At 41.1% G+C, this 20186-nt stretch overlaps 1 protein-coding gene and 1 long non-coding RNA gene across 5 annotated transcripts in view; one reads left to right on the top strand and one right to left on the bottom strand.

Annotated features, from left to right (window-relative positions):
- Positions 1-467: 467 nt before the first annotated feature.
- On the bottom strand, positions 468-4533 carry LOC102081995 (uncharacterized). Its single transcript, XR_003215377.1, has 3 exons — positions 4401-4533; positions 4156-4316; positions 468-923 (listed from the first exon to the last, which is right to left on the bottom strand). It is a non-coding gene; the product is annotated as an uncharacterized LOC102081995 (long non-coding RNA).
- The window catches only part of slc8a3 (solute carrier family 8 member 3), a 128966-nt gene continuing 113108 nt past the window's right edge, over positions 4329-20186 (top strand). The window contains exons 1-2 of one of the 4 annotated variants that reach the window (XM_005477469.4): positions 4329-5136; positions 12233-14100. In XM_005477469.4, the coding sequence (XP_005477526.1) occupies positions 12320-14100 (1781 nt within the window). In that variant the 5' untranslated portion in view covers positions 4329-5136; positions 12233-12319. The other 3 variants (XM_005477470.4, XM_013271528.3, XM_013271529.3) reach the window with 3 other exon arrangements.

Genomic DNA, 20186 nt, shown 5'->3' with positions numbered 1-20186 from the left:
GAAAAGTGGTGGCACAAGACTTTTGCACGGTTCTGTATGTGAGTCTCCTTTGCTGGGAGTATAAACTGCCTCTAAAATAAAAGCAGCCTCTCCTGAGTTCACTGTGTCTTGACAAAATAATGAGCGATGATTGAATGACAATTTTTCTGTTTCAGGCTACAATGTGCATCTGAGCTTCAACGCCAAATTGAATTTGCTGTAAAATTTTCCTTTTTGATGAGGCCATAAGAGACAAGTAAAACCAAGATTTTGCCTTTAAACTGTATTTATTTTTCTCTAATTCTTGAAAATTAGATGATAGATCTTCTTCTGATGCATCGTGGGTGGTGGTAGTGTGTGTCAGCTCATCTCAAGGATAGAAGGGGCTACCAGATGTGGTTACAGGTTTCTCAGGACATTACAAATGCTATAATCAAATGTCTACATGGTAGATAACACTAAAACTAATGTATAATGCCAGACAGCCATTTAGCTAAGCAGTGAAGACCAAAGCCATATTTTGATTTAACTCACACTCCAAGCATCTTTTAAGTCTTCAGAGTGACCGCCATCCCTGAGATCCTGATGCAAGGTGACTCTCTACCTTTCTTGTTTCACAGCTTCACTGTTCATTACTGCCTGTTGTAAGTGGACGTCGCCCAGGGGGTGATGTTGATGTTAACTTTCCCGATGACCCCTCCCTCCCGTTTCTCCCACTGGCCGCTCCCACAGTGCCTTTGCCTGGGTGGGCAAAGTTGTTGCATCTCAATCCTACAAATTATCAGCATGTGCAGAGTGCCGAGTGCAGCACAGAGAGAGAGAGTGAAATTACAAATCAGAAAATGCAAGTGCAGCACTATTCTCTCCTGCTATGCTGTTTTATTCCCCACTGCTGCTGCTGCTGCTGGTGCTCCTGCGTGGTGTGGCATGCCGTTATCAAGCTTCTGTGGTAAAAACAGTGAAGAAAGAAATTAGCAAGGAGGAGCTGGAGAAAAGTTGCCTTATTCTGAAAATCAATGTCAGCAGTCAGTTTTCAGAGCTAAGACCATCAAGCCACCCTCCCCCTTGTAAGTGCTGCTCCTCTCAGTGGGTAGCACAAGCAGGCCTGGTGTGTTGATTACAAGTATAATCCATTAATCATCACTAAATGCATAGAGGACTTTGATGAGAGAGGCAAGAGCAGGCATTGAATTCCAATCATGTGATGCATGCTGGGTGCAGGTACACTTAAGCAGCACCAGTATGTCCAGTGTATTCTCGGCCTCCACCCTTTTTCCTGCAGATAAGAAAACTTCATTAAAAATCCAACTGTAGTCTCCATACTAATTACAGCATTGCATGTAGAGGAGTGGAGGATGGGGGAGTGCTGGCGGTTAGGACTACCTGGACAGATTGGCTCATCATAGCAGCCCTGCACTCCTCACACACAGACACACACACACACAAAAACACACAGTCTGTCCATTTGGGGAGTGATTGTTTTTGAATCTCAGATTTGAATTCAACAAGCATGGAAATCTGAACAGGCTAATAAGATTCTGTACCACAGTGCCGGACTATGTAATTAAAATCGGATCCAATTGATTTTTCCTGCTTTGCATACAGGCTCCGTCCCAACAGAGAGGGACTCGGCATGCTGCAGTAAGAGTCTCTCCTTGTTGTTTCTAGACAGAGGAATAATTATTCATTATTGATTAACTGCTAATTATTTTAAAAGACTTTTAAATACCGGAATTAATTTTACATACAGTTTGGTTTGCTCTGGGAGTTTAAGGATTTCCCCCCCTCCCTCACAGTGCCTCAGGCCTGTATGATGCTATAATTAGAGGTGGTGGCGGTGTCAACATCCTCCTGCTTTGCTCCAGTCTCTGGGGCTTCGTCTGTCTCGTCAGCAGGGTGATTGTGCTGCATCAAGGACTGTGTGCCCAGCAAAGCTCTTATTGACTAGTAATGCATATAACTGGAGATGGAGATCATCGGGTTGTGCAGTGCAACTGAACAATGGGCACAACAACACAGAAGAGCAGATGAGAGATCATTGAGAATGTGCTCAGCAGGACCACCAAGTGATCCCTTGTCGATGGTAACCACATTCAAATAACTTGAATGAGTTTCCTTTTATGAAAGAATTATATGAATTAACACTCTTTTTTTGATGTTATATATGTTTTAAGTTTTCTAATTCCTTGGTGATTTGATACATTTATAACCACATGCACTCAATATAAGTACAAACATGCTATAAAAGCTTTTTTTGCCCAGTTAATTTGTTACTTATAGTTAACTTACACCTTTTGTGCCCTGACACATTCAGTATGTTTTCATGTACTCCATCTGATTTTCTCAGGATCATTAATAGAATATCTCCTATTACTAATGTTACACCTCTAAAGGCAGCCTTTATCCCTAATGCTGATACTAATTAGGATGGTAAATGGAAATGGAATAGCAATTATATCATACTATTTTCTACTCTTACTGAGCACTCAAAGTGCTTTCTGCTCAGTGAATGACCTGCTCTGCCTCCTGAGCCACAGCCACCTGGATATAATTTGTATGTTGACAACTTGCAAGTGTTCTTGTTGTGTGATTGATTGTACCGCTGCCTGATGACAATATAATGCATCAAATGTGGGTTTAACTAGCAGGAACGACAGATTGTGGCGCCATCAATTTATTGTTTATTTTTCAGGGACTTCTGTATTATAAACGTCCAACAAAGACTCTTATGAAAAAGCTTCTGTCGCCTGACATCAAACATAATAAATAAAAACAACAAGCACCAAAGACATCACTGAACATGCAGTTCCTCTAATGGCCACTTGAGGCTTGTTTCTTATAGATACCCACGCTAAAACGCCCACGAAAATTAAGAGTACATGCAGACAGCTTCAAAAAAGTATTGTATTTTAGATCTCACACGTTTTATTTGTGCTAATGAATATTTGCCACTTTGAACACAGGTGTCTGTAGGCAACAGATGGCTGCTAATCTGCGTCACTGAATTGGACCTCTTGACAGAGATTAAGGTGTTGGTTACTTTTGGAGAAAATTTTAATGTCATTATTTCACAAATAATAATTAACTGTACTAAGCGAGAGGAGGTGGTCAAGGAGAAGGAGGTCTTGGCGTCTCTGCGTAAGCTGCTGCCTCCACAACCCGGACTTGGTAGTTGGTAGAAGGTGGATGTCCACCACTCCACGTCCACCTCTGAGTGACTCCAAAACAACAGAATTAAGGTTTTGAAGTGGCCTGGTCAAAGTCTGGACTTAAATCATATTGAGCTGCTTTGGAATGACCTTAAAAAAACTGTTCATACTAAAAAGGCCCTCCAGTGTGGCTGATTTAAAACAATTATGGAATAATTGTTATTTAATGATAATAATACTAATAATAGTGGGCCAAAATTCCTCCACAGCAATGTGAAATAGTCTGTGTCAGTTATGCAAAACACTTGATTGCTGTTCTTGCTGCCATGGCTCTAAGAAATGGTTCGACTTGCCTGCGTAAGGACACCTGTCACTCAACACAGACATCTGACTGACTCAGTCCTTCTGGTGGAAGAGTTATAAAACTAATTCCCCTCACCCCACAACTGTTCTGAATGATGTAGAGGTAGCCATTTTAACACGATAATCCGGGAGGATTGACTCCCTTTTGCAGGCAGCCTCTAGTGGCACCTAGGGGAACTGCAATTTTTGTCACTTGCCCTGCTTGGATTCAGCTGTAGCTTCTACTAACCAAGCTGGGAAGCACTGGCTGATAACTTCGTCTCTGAGATCAGCCATCATGACATAACAAAGTAGTGGGTTAAGAGTCCGTGTTTGTGTGAATAAAACACGTGTGCTGATGTGTTGGGCCTTTAATGCTTGCTGGTATTTTAAGTTGGCTCTTCAAGTGCATGCCTACAGCCATTGTAGGTTATATAATAATGCTCATAAGATGGAAGGAAATTGTTAAGATTAGTTCATTATATCATATACACGTATCCAGAAAGCCTCGCGCGTTGGTTCTACTGTAAGATGTGGCCAGCCAGAGTAATTTTTCATCTTACTTCTGGGGCATATTGTATTTGCTAAAATTAACAAATGGTCCAAAGAACTACAAAATAAAAATAAAAACAAACCAGAAAAAACAGCGATTAGTTTTTATGTCAAAACCTTTGTGATCTCCTACCTCTCGATTATCCCCTTCCTCTCATTCTTAGCAGCAGCGGGCTGTGGGTCTGGAAGAGATTCATGGTTTGTGTTGCAGGTTTCTTCTCTCAGCTGATGGTGACGTAGTTGCGCGCCTAACCGAGTCTGTCTGTGTGACTTTTAGAAATGGGGGGCGGAGGGCTGTAGGGCGCAACCATTTCACACCATCATCGCGTGACAGTGGTTCTAATATTGATATCTATACATATTTTAAATATTACTCACGCGAGGACGGCACACTCATCTCCAGCGTTTACTGCAAGCTGCAGAAACTGACTTTGAGGGGAGCGCACAGGAGACACATCGCGGTCATTCCGATGGTGCGCAAAGTCCAGCAGACAGCCCTGGCAACTCAGAGAGCTGGATGCACAGCTGAGCTTTCCATGAACACACGATGTTTCAGATGAACCGGTGTGTGTCACATCTGTAGCGAAGACAGCAGGCGGGGAGCTTTACGCCAGTGTCTCTGACAGCCACATCACAGATTTCTTGCGCTATCGCAGCCGAGAGAGGAGGAGGAGGAGAGCGCTGATTCACGGCTTGCAGGAGGAGGGAGAGCCGTGCGGACGGGCTCAGAGGATCCATCTCCACCAAGGCTGCAACCTTAAAATACTGACCACCCCCCTCCTCCTCCTCCTCCCTTGTCACTGACAGCTTTGCGACCCGGTCAATCCGTCAGACGGGGAGGATCCGGGCAGGAGGGCGCCAAGGCAGGAGAAGACCAAAGGCGATCACCTCTGGCCAGTTTGATCCAATCGCCAATATCGAGCAGCCTGGAGACCGAGACAGCGGCATCACTGGGGGATTTTGGTCCGAGGAGCACGTTAGACTAAAGAGATCCAAACAGCGAGGTTATTTTGAGACTGTTGGCAGGCTGAGCTGCGCGGTAAAACAATAATAAAGGGGGCGGACAGGAGCTATTTCGCAGTCTCTACATAAACTCCCCGGAATACAAATCCAGGTAGGTTACAATGAATAACGCATGATTCAAACTCGCAGGTATGTATATAGAACCTAGTCTTCGTGACATGGAGGGCAACTTGGTATGGCACAAAGACAGAATTTGAAATATAATATGTTGCTGAACACGAATCACATTAGATGCGTTTTAAGATGCAAAAACAGGCGATAGCTGGATGCGGTCTGTCACTCCGGAGCGCTTCATTCTGCCCAGGCTTTAACCTGTCTGTCCGCTCACACTGCTCCTCATGATTGTGCAGATATGATCCATTGCAACGGACTGAAATGGATTCGTGATACACTCTAATGGGTGTGCCATTAAAATAATTGGCGTCTGGCAACGCAACTGAAGGATACCGGTTGTTACAGCTTGCCGAGCTCATCATTGCTGGTGATTGGCTGAACACCTGGATTTCCAGTTTCACGTATGTGCTTTTATGTTTACGTTTATATCACGCTGTGTCTCAATTGGGAGTTAATATCTGAAGACGAGTGTCTCCTAGACATGTGCAGCCCAGGCCTGCATGCACACTATAAGTTAAACTGCGGGCCTATAGTCTCTCCAGCAGGGATTCCCCCCTCAGGTAGTACTGACACTGGTACGGAGAGCGAAACGGCCTTCTGATGATTAATCAGCAACAGCTGAGGCTCCCTGTCTGCTGAGTCCATGTTTCACGGATCTCAGATAGCCTCCTTAAACAAGACCCCTCTTCCCAAAATAGAGAAAGAGCAACTGTCTCGTCCATAATGCTATCTGCATCTGTCAGGACATATAGAAGGGTGTGTACAGTGATTACTATATGATGCACATGATAAGAAAATGTGCATTCTTCTGTTAAACCCCGCATGGTATACTTGCATACTTGTTTGACTGTTTTATAATCCACAAATTGTTTACTAAAAAAGGATTTGACATCTAAGAAAAAGCTCAAAATAAAACCAAAAATATTTTCTGTTCAATTTAAGAAAAACAGCAAATTGACATTTTTAGCACCTTTAACAAGAAGAACGAAAAAACACTGAAATGATGATTTTGTGCAACACTGGCCTTTGTGCTGATTAACTGGAGGCTCCACATTGACGATAAATGTCTGTAACGCTTACAGTTCTTGTTTTAGGCAACTTTTGCTAAAGGTTGTAGCTAAAAGTTGACAGGACTGTCTAATCTCAGCAAAATGAAATCAGTGTTAGGCTATGCTGTTGTTGTCCTTTGATAATAGTCTCTGTTTGGTTTTCAGGCTTCATCTTAAAATCTCCTCAAAAATGAAGCCAACAATCTGTTTGCATTTAATCTGCAGTAGCAACAACAGACTCAATATTTGTTGTTAATTATCTAGATTAGTCATCTATTAAATGTGTTTGGCATATGTAGATCAGACATTTTGACTTTCCCCCATCACTTCCCCAAGTTAAATTATATAAATACACAAAGAACTCTGCATATTCAGAATATCTCTTGAACTTCATTTTCTGAAGTAAAAAATGTTTCAAATGTTTTCACTCCTAACTGTTTGTGGTTGAAGAGGTCACTGTTGGATTTAATTGGAAAACGTCAAATCTGATCTTTAGCCTTAATTTAGAAATGTCACTTGTGATGTGGTTCCTATGCTAATGTCCGGCATATGTTAATAACTTGGTCTTATCTGTTCATTTTTAGCACATTTTCGGGAGCTGCTGAACGGCCTCGATTAAATGCCCCTGCATTCACAATGCAAAATACAATCCTTAAAACAGTAATTAGTATGCAAATTGTTCTGTGTAGCTCCTAATTTAGGGGTCACGGTTCTAATGGTGATGCACGTAGAGTAATGGGATGGTTAAATCTCCACTGCCTAACAGCCCCCGAATGCAATTTGTGTGAAGATAGAAAATCAATATTTCAAAAACAAAATCCTCGCGGGGTCATACACCTGAACGGTCTCTCTGAGTGCTTAATGTAATTACTGTAATGAACTTTACTTTATTCCTTAAGATTATGTACTTTTGTGTCTTCGGTTAGTCAGTCAGTGAGTCAATCAATCAGCTCCTCGATTTTAGGGCTGCAAATGCGAGGAAGGAATTTTTACATGCATAAGGAATGACTGTGCCCTTAAAATGGCAAAATCTACAGCTTAGAAAAGTACAAGTGTTTATTATTTGTCTTTTGGGAGGCATGAAAATGAGCACGACTATGGTTTACAGCTAAAAGATTTTTTCCAAGCATGATTTTATTCAGCTTGTGAAATTTATAAGTCTAATGGGATAAGACAGGAAGCAGTTACCAAGCAATTGACTCTCTGTGTCCAGTGTCACTGTATGGCATTATATCTTTAAAACCTCTCTGTCAGCCTGGTAGTTTGCTCTTGGATTCATGGGTATTTGGCTTGTTTGCCATTTTGTTTTACCTCTGTTTATCCAAGGCAGAGTGACTGAACACATTTGAGTGTTTTTCATCACTCCCCTTCCACACACATTACACTTGGAGGCACAAGAGTGCCGCTGCCTCAATTAAAGCTGCAGGAAATGACAGCAAAGTGTTAAAATCATAGGGGATCGCAGCTCATTGGAAGCAGCTTCAATCAATAATTTTATATTAACTGCAATGAATAAAAGGCGTCGTTTGTAGCGATAAATCAACAGCAAATTATCAGTTAACTCTGCAGGGCCAGTCTGTTCTCGCTTTGGTCCGTCCATCCGTCTTCTTCTGCTTATCCAATTCAAGGTCATAGTGAGGCTGGAGCCTCACACCAGCTGTCACATGCTGAGAGGTCGGGTACACCCTGGACAGGTCGCCAGTTTGTCGTGGGGCCAACAACCATTCACACTCATAACTACGGCCAATTTAGAATCACCAGTTAACCTCTGGCCTTGCAAAGAAGCCAGAGTACCCGGTGAGAACCCAGACAGGCCTGGCTAGAACATTCAAACTCCACACAGAAAGGCAGGGACGTTCTTGCTGTGAGGCGACAGTGCTAATCATCACACCAGCGTTTTACCCCTTTTTTGTTGGTCGTGATCTGGTTTTATCGTTTTGAAAGTGGTGAAAATTACCCCATGAGAGCGGTGTAATCTGCACAGCTCTTGCAGTGTAATTTTCAGCTGATTTGAGCGAAAAAGCTCAGAGAACCAGCTGCGCTCTACCTGTTCAGCACAACACTGGAGATAAACAGCGATAATATATAATGCAGCATTTAGCAGCTAATATATTTCCCACAGGAGTTATTACAGTAATAAGTTGGACAGGCAATGTACTTTTTAAATTCATGACCTGATTTTGAGTTGACACAATAGAAGATGATACACAGGAAAAACAGTGTGTTAAATGAAAATAAATAAATTTAACTAAGTCTGTTAAATGAAAATAATACAAAGACGGAGCATCAAATGCTGAAACTGTATCGTTATTTCTTCAAAAATATGTGCTTAGGGCAAATTTGAGCAAGCAGCACATTTAAAAAATAGACTGCAGAAGTGCAACAAAAGACTGTCACACCTGGTGGAACATTTCACAACAAAGCAGGTTAATAGGTAACAAGACAAGGTATAAAAAGCATCCCAGAGAGGCTGAGCGTTTAAGAAGTAAAGCTGAGTGGGGTTCACCTCTCTGTGAAAGACTGCATAGTCAAATGGAAAAGACTTTTTGGGGGTTTAATCTCAGAAAGTATATCAAATCATAAAAAAACAGGAAATCTGGTGACATCTAAAAAGCTGAAAACTGTTTTGGGAATCTGAAACAAGTTGTCTTTGTAAGGTTTGAATTTGCATTTGCAAAGGGGTTGAATAGCAGGACAGGGTATAGCAGCTGCCAGTCTTCGTTGTATTTGACAAAGAATGACAGTTTAACAAGTACAGAATCATTTAATTTAACAAAACTCAGAGAATTCTTAAAAATTTCCATTGCAAAACAAATTGGACTTGATTTTTGGGATTTCAGATGGCACGTCTTTAAAAACAGCCAACCTTCTGTTGTGGAAATCACCAAAAAGCAGCGCCAATGAGCATAGTTCATCACTGCATCACAAATACAAGTTAAAACTCTTCCACTGAAAGAGAAAAACATGCATAAACATTATCCAGAAATGCTTCCGCTGTGTCTCATTTATGGTGGCAAAGGTTAAGTATGGTCTGACCAGAGAGATTTTGAAACTGACATCTTTATCAGGGGAAGCTTTGACTATTTTAACTGTGCAAAAGCACACCGTGCATGTATTACAACAGCATGGCCCCACTGTAAGAGGCCAGGTGTGAAACTCACCTGGCCTGTCACCCACTGAAAATGTTTCATGCATTATGCAGTAAAAAAGTGACTCTTGAACAACTTAAACCTTTATCATCCATGAATGGTAAACATTTGTCTTTCTAAAGTGCTACAACTGCTGTGCCTGTTCCTAAAGCATACATAGTTTTATTAACAGTAGAGGTATGGCGACATAATGAATATGCCTCTTAATTTTTTTTTTAAATTTTTATAATTGTTAATTCAAATCAGCTTTTATTTCTTTTTGGAAACAGCAGTGTGAATTAATTATTGCCATTCCCAACATGTATCATGCAGAGAGGCTGACCCTGTAGTCTTAAATCCTTTGTGCCTCATTGCAGTTTTTACCCCTCCACCCCAGCTTGTCACCATGCAATAAAACAGACAAGGAGAAGCTAGCAGCTCAGCAGTACTGCTCTTGATTTTAAAACAGGAAGAAGCACCTACTTAAGCCTTTCTCAGTGGCTTCAGCAACTCTTTAATACCTGCTTGTCAGTTTGACCATTTTCACATTTTTCAATTAAACGGCTAGTATGTGTTATTAAAGACTTATAGCACTAACAAGGGGAATGCACGCATTTTTTTATTTAATTCCCCCAAAGTTTACTCTCGTCAGTGTCCAGGTCCAAACAAAGGCAAAAACTTGAGTTTTTAAATTCAAGTTTTCTCTCGTTAAGTTACAACTTTGTCACTCAATTATTCCCCGGTTGGTTTTGTTTGTGCTCAGCGCTGTTGGTTCTCACAGGGATTGCATAGCTGGCTCCAGTCCATATAAATGGCTCTGCTGAGTCAGTTAAATTTCAGTTCCTTGTCTCCAGCTTCTGCTGCCGTTTGCTGTCATCCCATTTTCTATCCTCCAGATCAGTGTGCTGTGCTGCAATCAACGTCTTTTTTCTTTTTTTTTTAACATCAGAGGATTGTTATATCGAGCTGAGATCGCCTCTGTATCACCTCTAAAAAGACTCATCTCTGTGGATGTTATTGAGGTTATGATCTCTCAAAAAGACATCATTATAGTTCTGCAAGTGACGCAATTATTTATACCTGTGAACCATTAAATTAGAGATATTAAGGATAATTTATTCCAGAATAGATGAACTGATTTTTATCAACCCTTGCACACAAGACCTTGACAGAGATTTTCCCGTTTTTTTTGCAGATTTCACAGAAGGTGTGCGTTACCATGGTCCTATCCAATATTTAGCTTTTGAATTGGTGTACTTTTTAAAACAATATGCCACCAACTGTTTGCTCTGCACACCTCCAAATTAGCCAGCGGTCCACGCGGATGATATCATATCCAAAAACATCACCTGGGAGTTCAAGTAGTTGGTGTTATTGTAAGAGGCTTTCAGATTGAATGAGCTAAATCAAATAAGAAAGGTGCATTACATTGCATAAAATATGTCCTTTAATGGATCTCTTTTTTTTCTGAGAGTGCTTTAAAGTGCCATGGGTTTGTATTGTACACCTTTTAGTGCAGGGTGGCCCCAGAGGTAATCAACCCTTTAAGCAGGAATCAGAACATAAGAATGCACTTTTTACGTACAAATTGAAAAAAGACTTGAACTAGATTTAGCTCGACAAACGCAAAGGGAAGTGTGACGGTAATATAAAAATGTAATCCTCTGGTGAATTTTGGGTAGCGTTATTAACTTACCCTGCATGTATCTCTCTAAAGAGATCATTTTAATTCAGACTAAACTGCCTGTGAGCCTCAGGAGGTCCAGAGGTGTTGTGGAGGCTGCATAGAGGGTCCCATCCAACTCACTGAACCGCTAAACAATCGGGTAACACCAAGGAGAGAGCCTTTATAATAATTCCCCCCTGTGTTATATCATCTAAGTTTTGGGGTGGTCAACTGTTCATTATGCTCCTGCTGCCTTAGGCCCCAGCTGTTAGCATCAAAAGGATGGTCGAGTCGTATCTCATAAGAGCTGAAGAGGTGCGTAAAATGCTTAGCTAGGGCTTTTATGAATTTGGACAGTGTCTGCATTGCTATCGTAATGCTGCTCTCTCTTGCAGAAGTGGTAAGTGCGCGTTTAGGGCTCAGTGTATAATGAATTTGGACGGGACATCTGTAGCCTTTGTTTCACTTTGCCTCTTGACAATCTCCTGCCTCCCTGCTGCTGTTTTTTTTTGCCAATGCGACATTTTGGACAGTGCTTAGTTTGGCAACATTGCATGCCTGCTGAGCGAGCTGTTCGGTTCAGAGCTGTGTATTACCCGAGAGATTTCAGACAATCACGCTCAAACCCACATTATTTGTTGCACGTATCCACATCTCAAATCAAAATAAAGTTTATGATTGGAAATGAGCCCGCAGGCTGTAATTTTATTAAACTAATGTTGTCTGCATTGCTCACATATTCATTTACCGACCTGAATCGCTGAGCATTTTCGGAGATAACATAAAGATCTCATGAAAATGGTGTTTGTGAAGTAGAAAGCAGAAACCCAATTAAGCCGCACAGAAGGATGGTTGGATAATTTGAATTCTTGCGCTCATTTAAAATTAAGAAATTCTTTTCTTGCTTCAGTCCGTGTTTGTTTCTCCCCGTGAAATGCAAACACAGTCTTGCAGACTTGTACCACTTGAAGTTTAAAACAATGTGAAAATACCCTGAGGTTGGATACTCCTTCCATTATGTCATTACATTAAATATTAAATTATTATGTAACTATTGAGAATGCACTGTACTCTAGTACAATAATATTCATTTGGTACTAAAAATATTCAAGGCAAAAAAAAAAAGCCTACAAAGCGATGTGGGGCAGTTGCTTTGTAAGGCTGAAAATAAAGTCTTTCATTCTTGTAATAAACTGTATAATATCTGTTGTTTCTGTCTGGTGTTTTTAGGTGGTGGGCGGAGGAAAGACACAGCCCAGTGCTGGATCCCAGAGGGACCGTCAGTGTGGTAAGGACCCTTGAGACGAAGGAGGGTGCATGGAGGGTTCAAAGCCTGTAAAACCAGGGTCTTCAGCCTGCCTCTGGTTGGGGCTGGTCTCTGTGGCTGTAGCCTTCCTTTGTACAGAGGCCCGGACCACTCCGAGCCCTCTGCTCAGCCCCAGCAATGGTACCTGCAAAGGGAACACAAAGTGTCATACAGGGATTATCCTGCCCATCTGGTATCCTGAGGATCCTTCCATGGGAGACAAGATTGCACGGGTCATTGTCTATTTCGTGGCACTGATCTACATGTTCCTCGGAGTATCCATCATTGCTGACCGTTTTATGGCCGCCATTGAGGTCATCACCTCCCAAGAGAGAGAAATTGTTATCAAAAGGCCCAATGGGGAAACAACCACCACCACGATCCGTGTGTGGAATGAAACGGTCTCCAATCTTACCCTCATGGCCTTGGGCTCATCCGCTCCTGAGATCATGCTTTCTGTAATCGAAGTTTGTGGACATGAATTCAAATCGGGTGAGCTTGGGCCCTCCACAATCGTTGGCAGTGCAGCTTTCAATATGTTTGTCATCATTGGCCTCTGCGTGTCTGTCATCCCCCAAGGCGAGGTACGAAAGGTCAAGCACCTCAGAGTGTTCTTTGTCACTGCAGGCTGGAGTATCTTTGCCTACATCTGGCTCTACATGATCCTGGCTGTGTTTTCTCCCAATGAAGTCCAAGTCTGGGAGGGTCTAGTCACACTGGCCTTCTTCCCCATATGTGTAGTCCTCGCATGGGTGGCAGACAGACGACTGCTCTTCTATAAGTTCATGCACAAGAAGTACCGCACTGAAAAACACAGGGGTGTCATCATTGAGACCGAGACCGAACGCTCCAAGGGGATTGAAATGGACGGAAAGATGGTAAACTCTCACTTCATGGATGGAGGTGCGACCAGCAATCTGATTGGTCTGATCGAGAGCAAAGAGGTAGATGAGTCCCGACGTGATATGATTCGCATCTTGAAAGACCTGAAGCAGAAGCACCCGGAGAAAGAGTTGGATCAGCTTGTTGAGATGGCCAACTATTACGCTCTCTCGCACCAGCAAAAGAGCCGTGCCTTTTACCGCATTCAAGCTACGCGCATGATGACCGGAGCTGGAAATATCCTGAAAAAACACGTAGCAGAACAGGCGAAAAAGAGCGCCAGCGTGCAGGAGGTGCACGTGGAGGAACCGGAAGAGTATGTTTCCCGGATCGCTTTCGAGCCTGCTGTCTACCAGTGCCTCGAGAACTGCGGGGCCGTTATTCTGACCATCACCAGAAAAGGAGGCGACATCAATAAGACTATCTACGTGGATTATAAGACGGAGGATGGCTCGGCTAATGCCGGGGCAGACTATGAGTTCACGGAGGGTACGGTAGTATTCAAACCCGGAGAGATGATCAAGGAAATAAGCATCGGCATCATAGATGATGACATCTTCGAAGAGGACGAGCACTTCTTTGTACGTCTCAGTAATCTGCGCGTCTTGGAAACTGAGGATGAGGTGTTGTCCGCCAACAGTCTCCCATATCCAAAGGCGGTGTTGGGGTTCCCCACTGTGGCCACTGTGACCATTCTGGACGACGATCATTCAGGCATCTTCACCTTTGAGAGTAACTCAGCCCATGTCAGTGAGAGCATCGGTATCATGGAAGTCAAAGTGTTGAGGACTTCTGGGGCAAGGGGGACGGTCATCGTGCCTTATCGCACTGTGGAGGGACTTGCCAAAGGAGGAGGAGAGGACTTTGAAGATACATACGGAGAGCTCGAGTTCAAAAATGATGAAACCTGGTAAGGCAGCAACATTTTCTTTGTGTGGTTGGAGTGGAGTTGCTTTTTCTTATTGTGTTCTTGGTATTTTTATGTATCAAGCTTACTCAAAATGAAATGCACCCAGGAGTCATTGATAATTTTGGGTTAGTTTAAACTCACTGATTTATGTCTTGATTTTGAATTGCAGTTTGATGCCGGTATACCTTTCTAGAAATAATATACTATTTGATAGCTTCAAAGATATTCAGCAGTCTGCGAGAAAGCTGTGAGAATCTCGTCACATTCAGCATTTGCTTTGAAAAAAGATATTGTCTTCTTTGCCTGTTGACATCATTTAGTTTGGAGCATACTTTGATAACCTGTTCATGTGCAGCGTGCACTCATCACGCTGTGAACTTTAAATGCCTTTTTTTCTTTACATGGTTGGGTGATGTATCCTCTCATCTGAGCGTGCACTCTATATCCCCTTGTTTTCCCGTCAGGAGATTTTGCTGTCATCAGAGTGCTTTGGTAGCAATCCTGTGTGTGTGTCGCATGCAATAGGGATTCAACTTTTGGATTCGTTACACGACCGTGGAAACAGGAAGTCCTTAAGTAACCCCCCTAGCCCTACTCCCCCCAAGCTTCTCTAATCCTTGCTGCTTTTGTTTTGTCAAACTCTGGGATTTTGCTCGCTTCCTTTTTTTTTGGTTTTGTTTCCATGTCTCTCCACTTCAGCAAGCACGAATGGAAACAGATAATAAAAGAGAAAATTAAATCTTCTTACATGGCATTGTTTTAGGTTAGCAGGTGGACTGTGACATGGTGAGACATGTTGGTGCGATTCCTCCATGAGGCAGCCCCGATTAAAAAAAACCCCTGAATTTAATCTAAATAGTACACTTATGTAAATTGCGTGTGTTGTGTAGCCTTGTCAGCTGTACCATCTGTGTACAATATTGCCCAACAACAACAACAATGAAAAAAAAACAAAAAACCACATAGGCTTACAAATGAGTGGGCATTTTTGGCGGTTTTTGCAATAACACCAACATACCATACTGTAGCAGAAATTTTATCAGGGCCATATATTGTATGACACTGCTGCATTAAAAAAAAAGATGTATACAAAGCAGTCTCCAGGATACTGGCTTGTACACAAAAGTGTGGCTCTTAAAAAATATTGATTTGTTTATTTCACAGCTTGCATCCGTTTGCCTCTCACATATTGGTCTGCAGGCACTGAATCAAAGTGACATACATCTGTGACATTCCCTTCCGCCGCCAATCAGGACCCTCTCAGTGTGCCGTGGCTGACTGGCAGGGACTGTGCTCCAGGGTGTGGGTTCCTGAGGGCTGAGGCAGCCCAGGGGACCGGGGGGGGGGTGTCGGGGTGATCAGCATGCTCTCGGGGCCCGTTGAGCTTTCAGGCTTTTGCTTGATTTATGTGAGAGATGCTTTTTTGGAGCTGGGCTCGAAGGCTGCTGAGGGAGTTAGAAGGGAGAGATGCGGAGAGAGACTGCTGTGATGCTGTCGGCATTGTGAGGGAATGTTAGCGTATCGATCTGCTCATTGTGTTGAGCATCATGCTGTGAGCTTCTTACAGTGCGGCACAGCTTCAATATGAGTGCACAACACTGTAAATTGATTAAGACCAGTCATGAGTTAGAAGCAGAATTAGCAAACATTTCTTTAAAACGGTACAAACTATTTTCGTTATTGCATATTGGATGCGTTCAATCTCACAATATAAACAAGCCCGGGAAAAAAATGAGAATCTATGTTGAAATAATTAAAGGAATGCTTTTATTAATTTTTAATTTTTACCCTTAATCTAAACACGTAGCTTCAAGCCACAGCCTGCAAGCCTAGCTTAGCATAAACACTGGAAAAGGGGGTGATAAGCGAGCCAGGCTCTCTGTAATGGTAACTAAATCCTCCTAACAAGCATTTGTAAAGCTCACTAATACTCTTTATAGCATCTATCTTTGTATTGAATGGGGTGAACAATCTGGATTAACATGATGGTGGATTTTTAACTGTTTCTGTCTTTGTGTTTTAGTTGTAGCTAAATTATAAATTATCAGTCCCGTGTAACAGAATGAAAGCCTGTATTTGCAAAATGCAAACACTTTTAATGCTTTGTTAATTTAAAGTCATTTTAGTTCTTATGTCACATGCAGACCAATTTAAGGTCAAGTTGGCTTGGCAGTTAAAACCAATATGTAATAACTTGTATATTTAACAAAAAATGGCCTTTAAAAAATCATTTGTCAATAATTAACCATTAGGTCTTAGTTATGCCACTTAATTATTACTCTCCTGGTATTATATATGCAATGCAATTCACAGAACACTCTCACTCTAAAAAAGGACATATCCAAGGGTCGACCTGGCCCCATCCAGCTGTTTCCGGTTCTGATCTGATACCAATACCTGTACTGTGTACCGAGTATCACTATTAATTATTATATCATATTAATAATCTGGCTGTCACGAAGAGATTAGGAACCATTCTTAAACAACTTGAATGTAACAAATATAAATATATCCAAGCATATAAATTTAGAACTTTTTTCTTTTGTATTTATTGATGAATAATAAATGAAAACAGGCCCAGGATACATACAGTAATTTATTTACATTATTGTGCACTGGTGTCATTTCAACCTGCTGTCATTTGAAGTGACACCAGTGCACTTTCTCCTCAGGAGACAACTGAAGTGAAATAATATTTAATCCAGTTGACAACACCATAAATAGCATAATAAAAGCTCAACAACAAGTACTGCACTCACCCAACTCTCTTCTCTGACTGAATGTAAGTAGTAAAATAAACAAGCGAGGGAGAGACTGAGAGAGAGAGAGAGAGACAGCATCCCGTTGTTGGAGCTTTTCATTCTTGTCAGCTCACTTTGACCACAGTTTGCAGTGAAGTGAAAAATCTTTGCAAACATACAGATAGAAGCTGTTGGTGTAGCAGCATGAGATACCTCCAAACTGCTGTCCCTCTGCTGTTAGCTGCCTCCATGCTACATTAACTCTGCCGATAGCTCCCGCCATCCAGTGATGAAGTAAACTCAGAACAGCGTAAAATTGAACTGAATAGATCGGCTCATCGTCACCAATAGCCAATCCAGCTTTTTGGGTCAGTATCGGTCCGATATCTGATCCAGATATCAGATCGGCACTTCCTTACTCATCAGCACTTGTACTTTACGTCTCTATGATTCAAACAACTTGTTGTGATCTTGAAACGCTTCCGCTTTTCCATGCATTTCCATTCCTGTGCTGATGTTACCACATCAGAAATCTCAGTACATTTTCTTTTTTATTTGAATTGATAATGGATTCTTTGCAGTTTCTTTTACTTTGCAAAGCCCCTCAGTTTGGCAGAACAGCACCTTTTTGGCATGCTGCTTTTGGCCCATGGGCCTTATGTTTGGCACCCTCTCTTTCAAACTCATTTTAAACTAAGAAGGAGCTAAATGAATTTCCAAAACACCTCCTGAAACATAGCCTTACTCTATTATACATGCACCAAGGATGTGAAAATTTGTGTCAACATTTTGCAATGAATTATGAGGCAAAGGTTAAGGACGGTGAAAAAAGTCAACCTTTGATTCTTTTAGTGAGCTCTAAAATCATAGTCTGGCTTTTAAATCAGTGATAAATATCAACTCTGAGATTTTCACTGGCAGTGGAAAGAAGAGGCTGTGCACTTTAAGGAAGGAATTATATGGTATGCAAATAAAAAGTCAGTAAATGAGCAAAGGATTTATTTTTCCTGCAGTTATATAGACATAACGTGTGTCAGTCTGTACAGAAGCAAAGGCTACAAAATAAGACTTTTGTTGTGAAAGCACATCCTGAAACATTGTAGGTATTGAACACCGTCAGTGTTGATGAATGTACTTGTATGCAGTAATGACAAATGTTGAATGAATTTTCAGTTAAACAGTTAAAATAATGAAAATTGTCAGAGCATCAACATGCTCCGGTATTAATATGAAAGTCTTTGCTTCTCTCTGCAGAGACTATTGGATCTTTTGTAGAATGGCAGACTGCTGTTTCAGAACTCCCAACAAATCTCCAGAAATTTCCATAATTACACTTGGATAGTGATGAATTAGATTCGGTGTGCATCCATAAAAAAGACAGAGAGGAGCAGTGGAAGTGACAGCTTCATCCAGAAGCATACCAGAAGATTCATGAGAACATTTCCATGTACAAAACAAAAGGGATGAATGTGTAGAATATTCACTAAAGGCATAATTACAACGATGTTTCTTCCACTGCCTTGAAAGCTCTCCTCGGGGTCGTTTTCATGCTCTTTACATGAAAAAATACTGAATTTATTTCCCTCCTTTGCGTTCACATTTATATTTGAAAATGGGAATCTTCTGTTTATTTCCACTTTGCAGGAGGATTCCCTGTTTGGCATACATATAAAAACGCTCCTGACGCTAATTCATTGGTAACTGTGACAGCTGAGTGAGGGCAGAATCTGAAGAGCAGGGCATTTTTGATGCCCTATAGGGCAATGAGACCACATAGTGCTTCCACTCTTTCACTCTTCCTTTTGTTCTCCCCATGTTTTATGAGGCATTGACTTTCAATCTCTTTTGACATACTTTGGTCCCATTGTTAACAACCAGACTGGAAATGTATTAGAGTCCTAATCTGGAGCTCTGGAATACATCACTTCACTTCTTAGCTGGACAATTACTCTCATAGTTCAGTTATTGGTGCCAGTAATTATGGTCCAAGCCAACTGGTATGAATCTCATCAAGATAACATAAGCGTCTTATATTATACCTCTAAAATTGGTGGTCAAAGCTGCACAGTAACTTTTGACTCCAAGATTGCTTCCTAATAAATTATTAATTTTGGCTAATTTAACTGGTGCACATTTCAAAAATTCATAAAAGGAATTCACAGACCAGTGGGTAGCTACATCCCTCATTTATAATTGCAGCTAACCGTTACCATATATTGATTTGTATCACTTTTAGTTTTTTTCCTAATCAATTAATTGATTACAAAATCTGAATAAAAACAGTGAAAAATCTTTCCTAATCAACCCTCAGACCCCAAATACAATCCAGATGTATTTGATTTACAATGTTACAACAATTTATTTATTAAATTATTAATTTCATTTAAATTAATAATAATGTAATTTAATTAATTATATTATTTAATTATATTACGCTTAATTATAAATGTTAGAAATATGATTATTATATGATTAAATATGACTATTTATCAATAATTATTAAGCAATGATTACGATTGCTGCAGTTATACTCATTAATTAATTGATTAGGATGAACATAATAAGAAATTTGGGAGCCCTAATGTGTCACAAAACCAGCATCTTTCATAGATAAAGCTCATCTTATTTACCAATAAGTAGATATGACTGTGTGGAGAAGATGTTGATGAAGCTGTCAGTGTCTCACTCAGATCTCATCACATCGTCATAATCCATAATCCATAGCTTCTTATAGGTTAGTGACAGATGTGCTAACATTAGCTGCAGCGTCTTTGGTAAATTTGACTTTCAGGCTTTCATCACCACTTTACCAAAGACAACAAGAACAAAAAATACCCTCAGCTTCCTGGAGGTTTCTGGCTGACGGTGGATTGGCAAAAAAAGTGCTGCACCAATAACTTCCCAACGATTGCCGGCATTTATAGTAAAACTTGAAAAAGTGCAATATAACCAGAAATAAAGAAAGTTCCTTGTTAAAGTAAAGAGGTGCAGCTAACATGTTTCAAAGGTCACAACTTTTGCTTTTAATGCACATGGTTTCCATTTCCAATTTATGTCACACAGTCTCACCACAGCTCAGAGAGCAGCTGGGCAGTGTTTGTAGAGAAATAAGTCACTTCAATTCAAACTATGACTGCAGCCATACGCAAGCAAACCAAGCAATCATAAGGAGTTTTTTGGCAACTGGTTGGGAAATATAAATTTTTTCTTTAGCGACAGATGGTTCTCTGATCAGTCTGTAAACCTGCATTACTGTGGTTCCAGCAGTCGCTACCATTCAGCAGTCACCAACCTCCACCAATCACTCACAACCGGTTGGGGAATACTGATGGTCACAGTCCAGTC

Source organism: Oreochromis niloticus, linkage group LG19 (assembly GCF_001858045.2).
Source record: "Oreochromis niloticus isolate F11D_XX linkage group LG19, O_niloticus_UMD_NMBU, whole genome shotgun sequence".
NCBI lineage: Eukaryota > Metazoa > Chordata > Actinopteri > Cichliformes > Cichlidae > Oreochromis > Oreochromis niloticus.
Note: the sequence above shows the minus strand (reverse complement) of the source record. Positions and strands in the feature narration are given on the sequence as shown.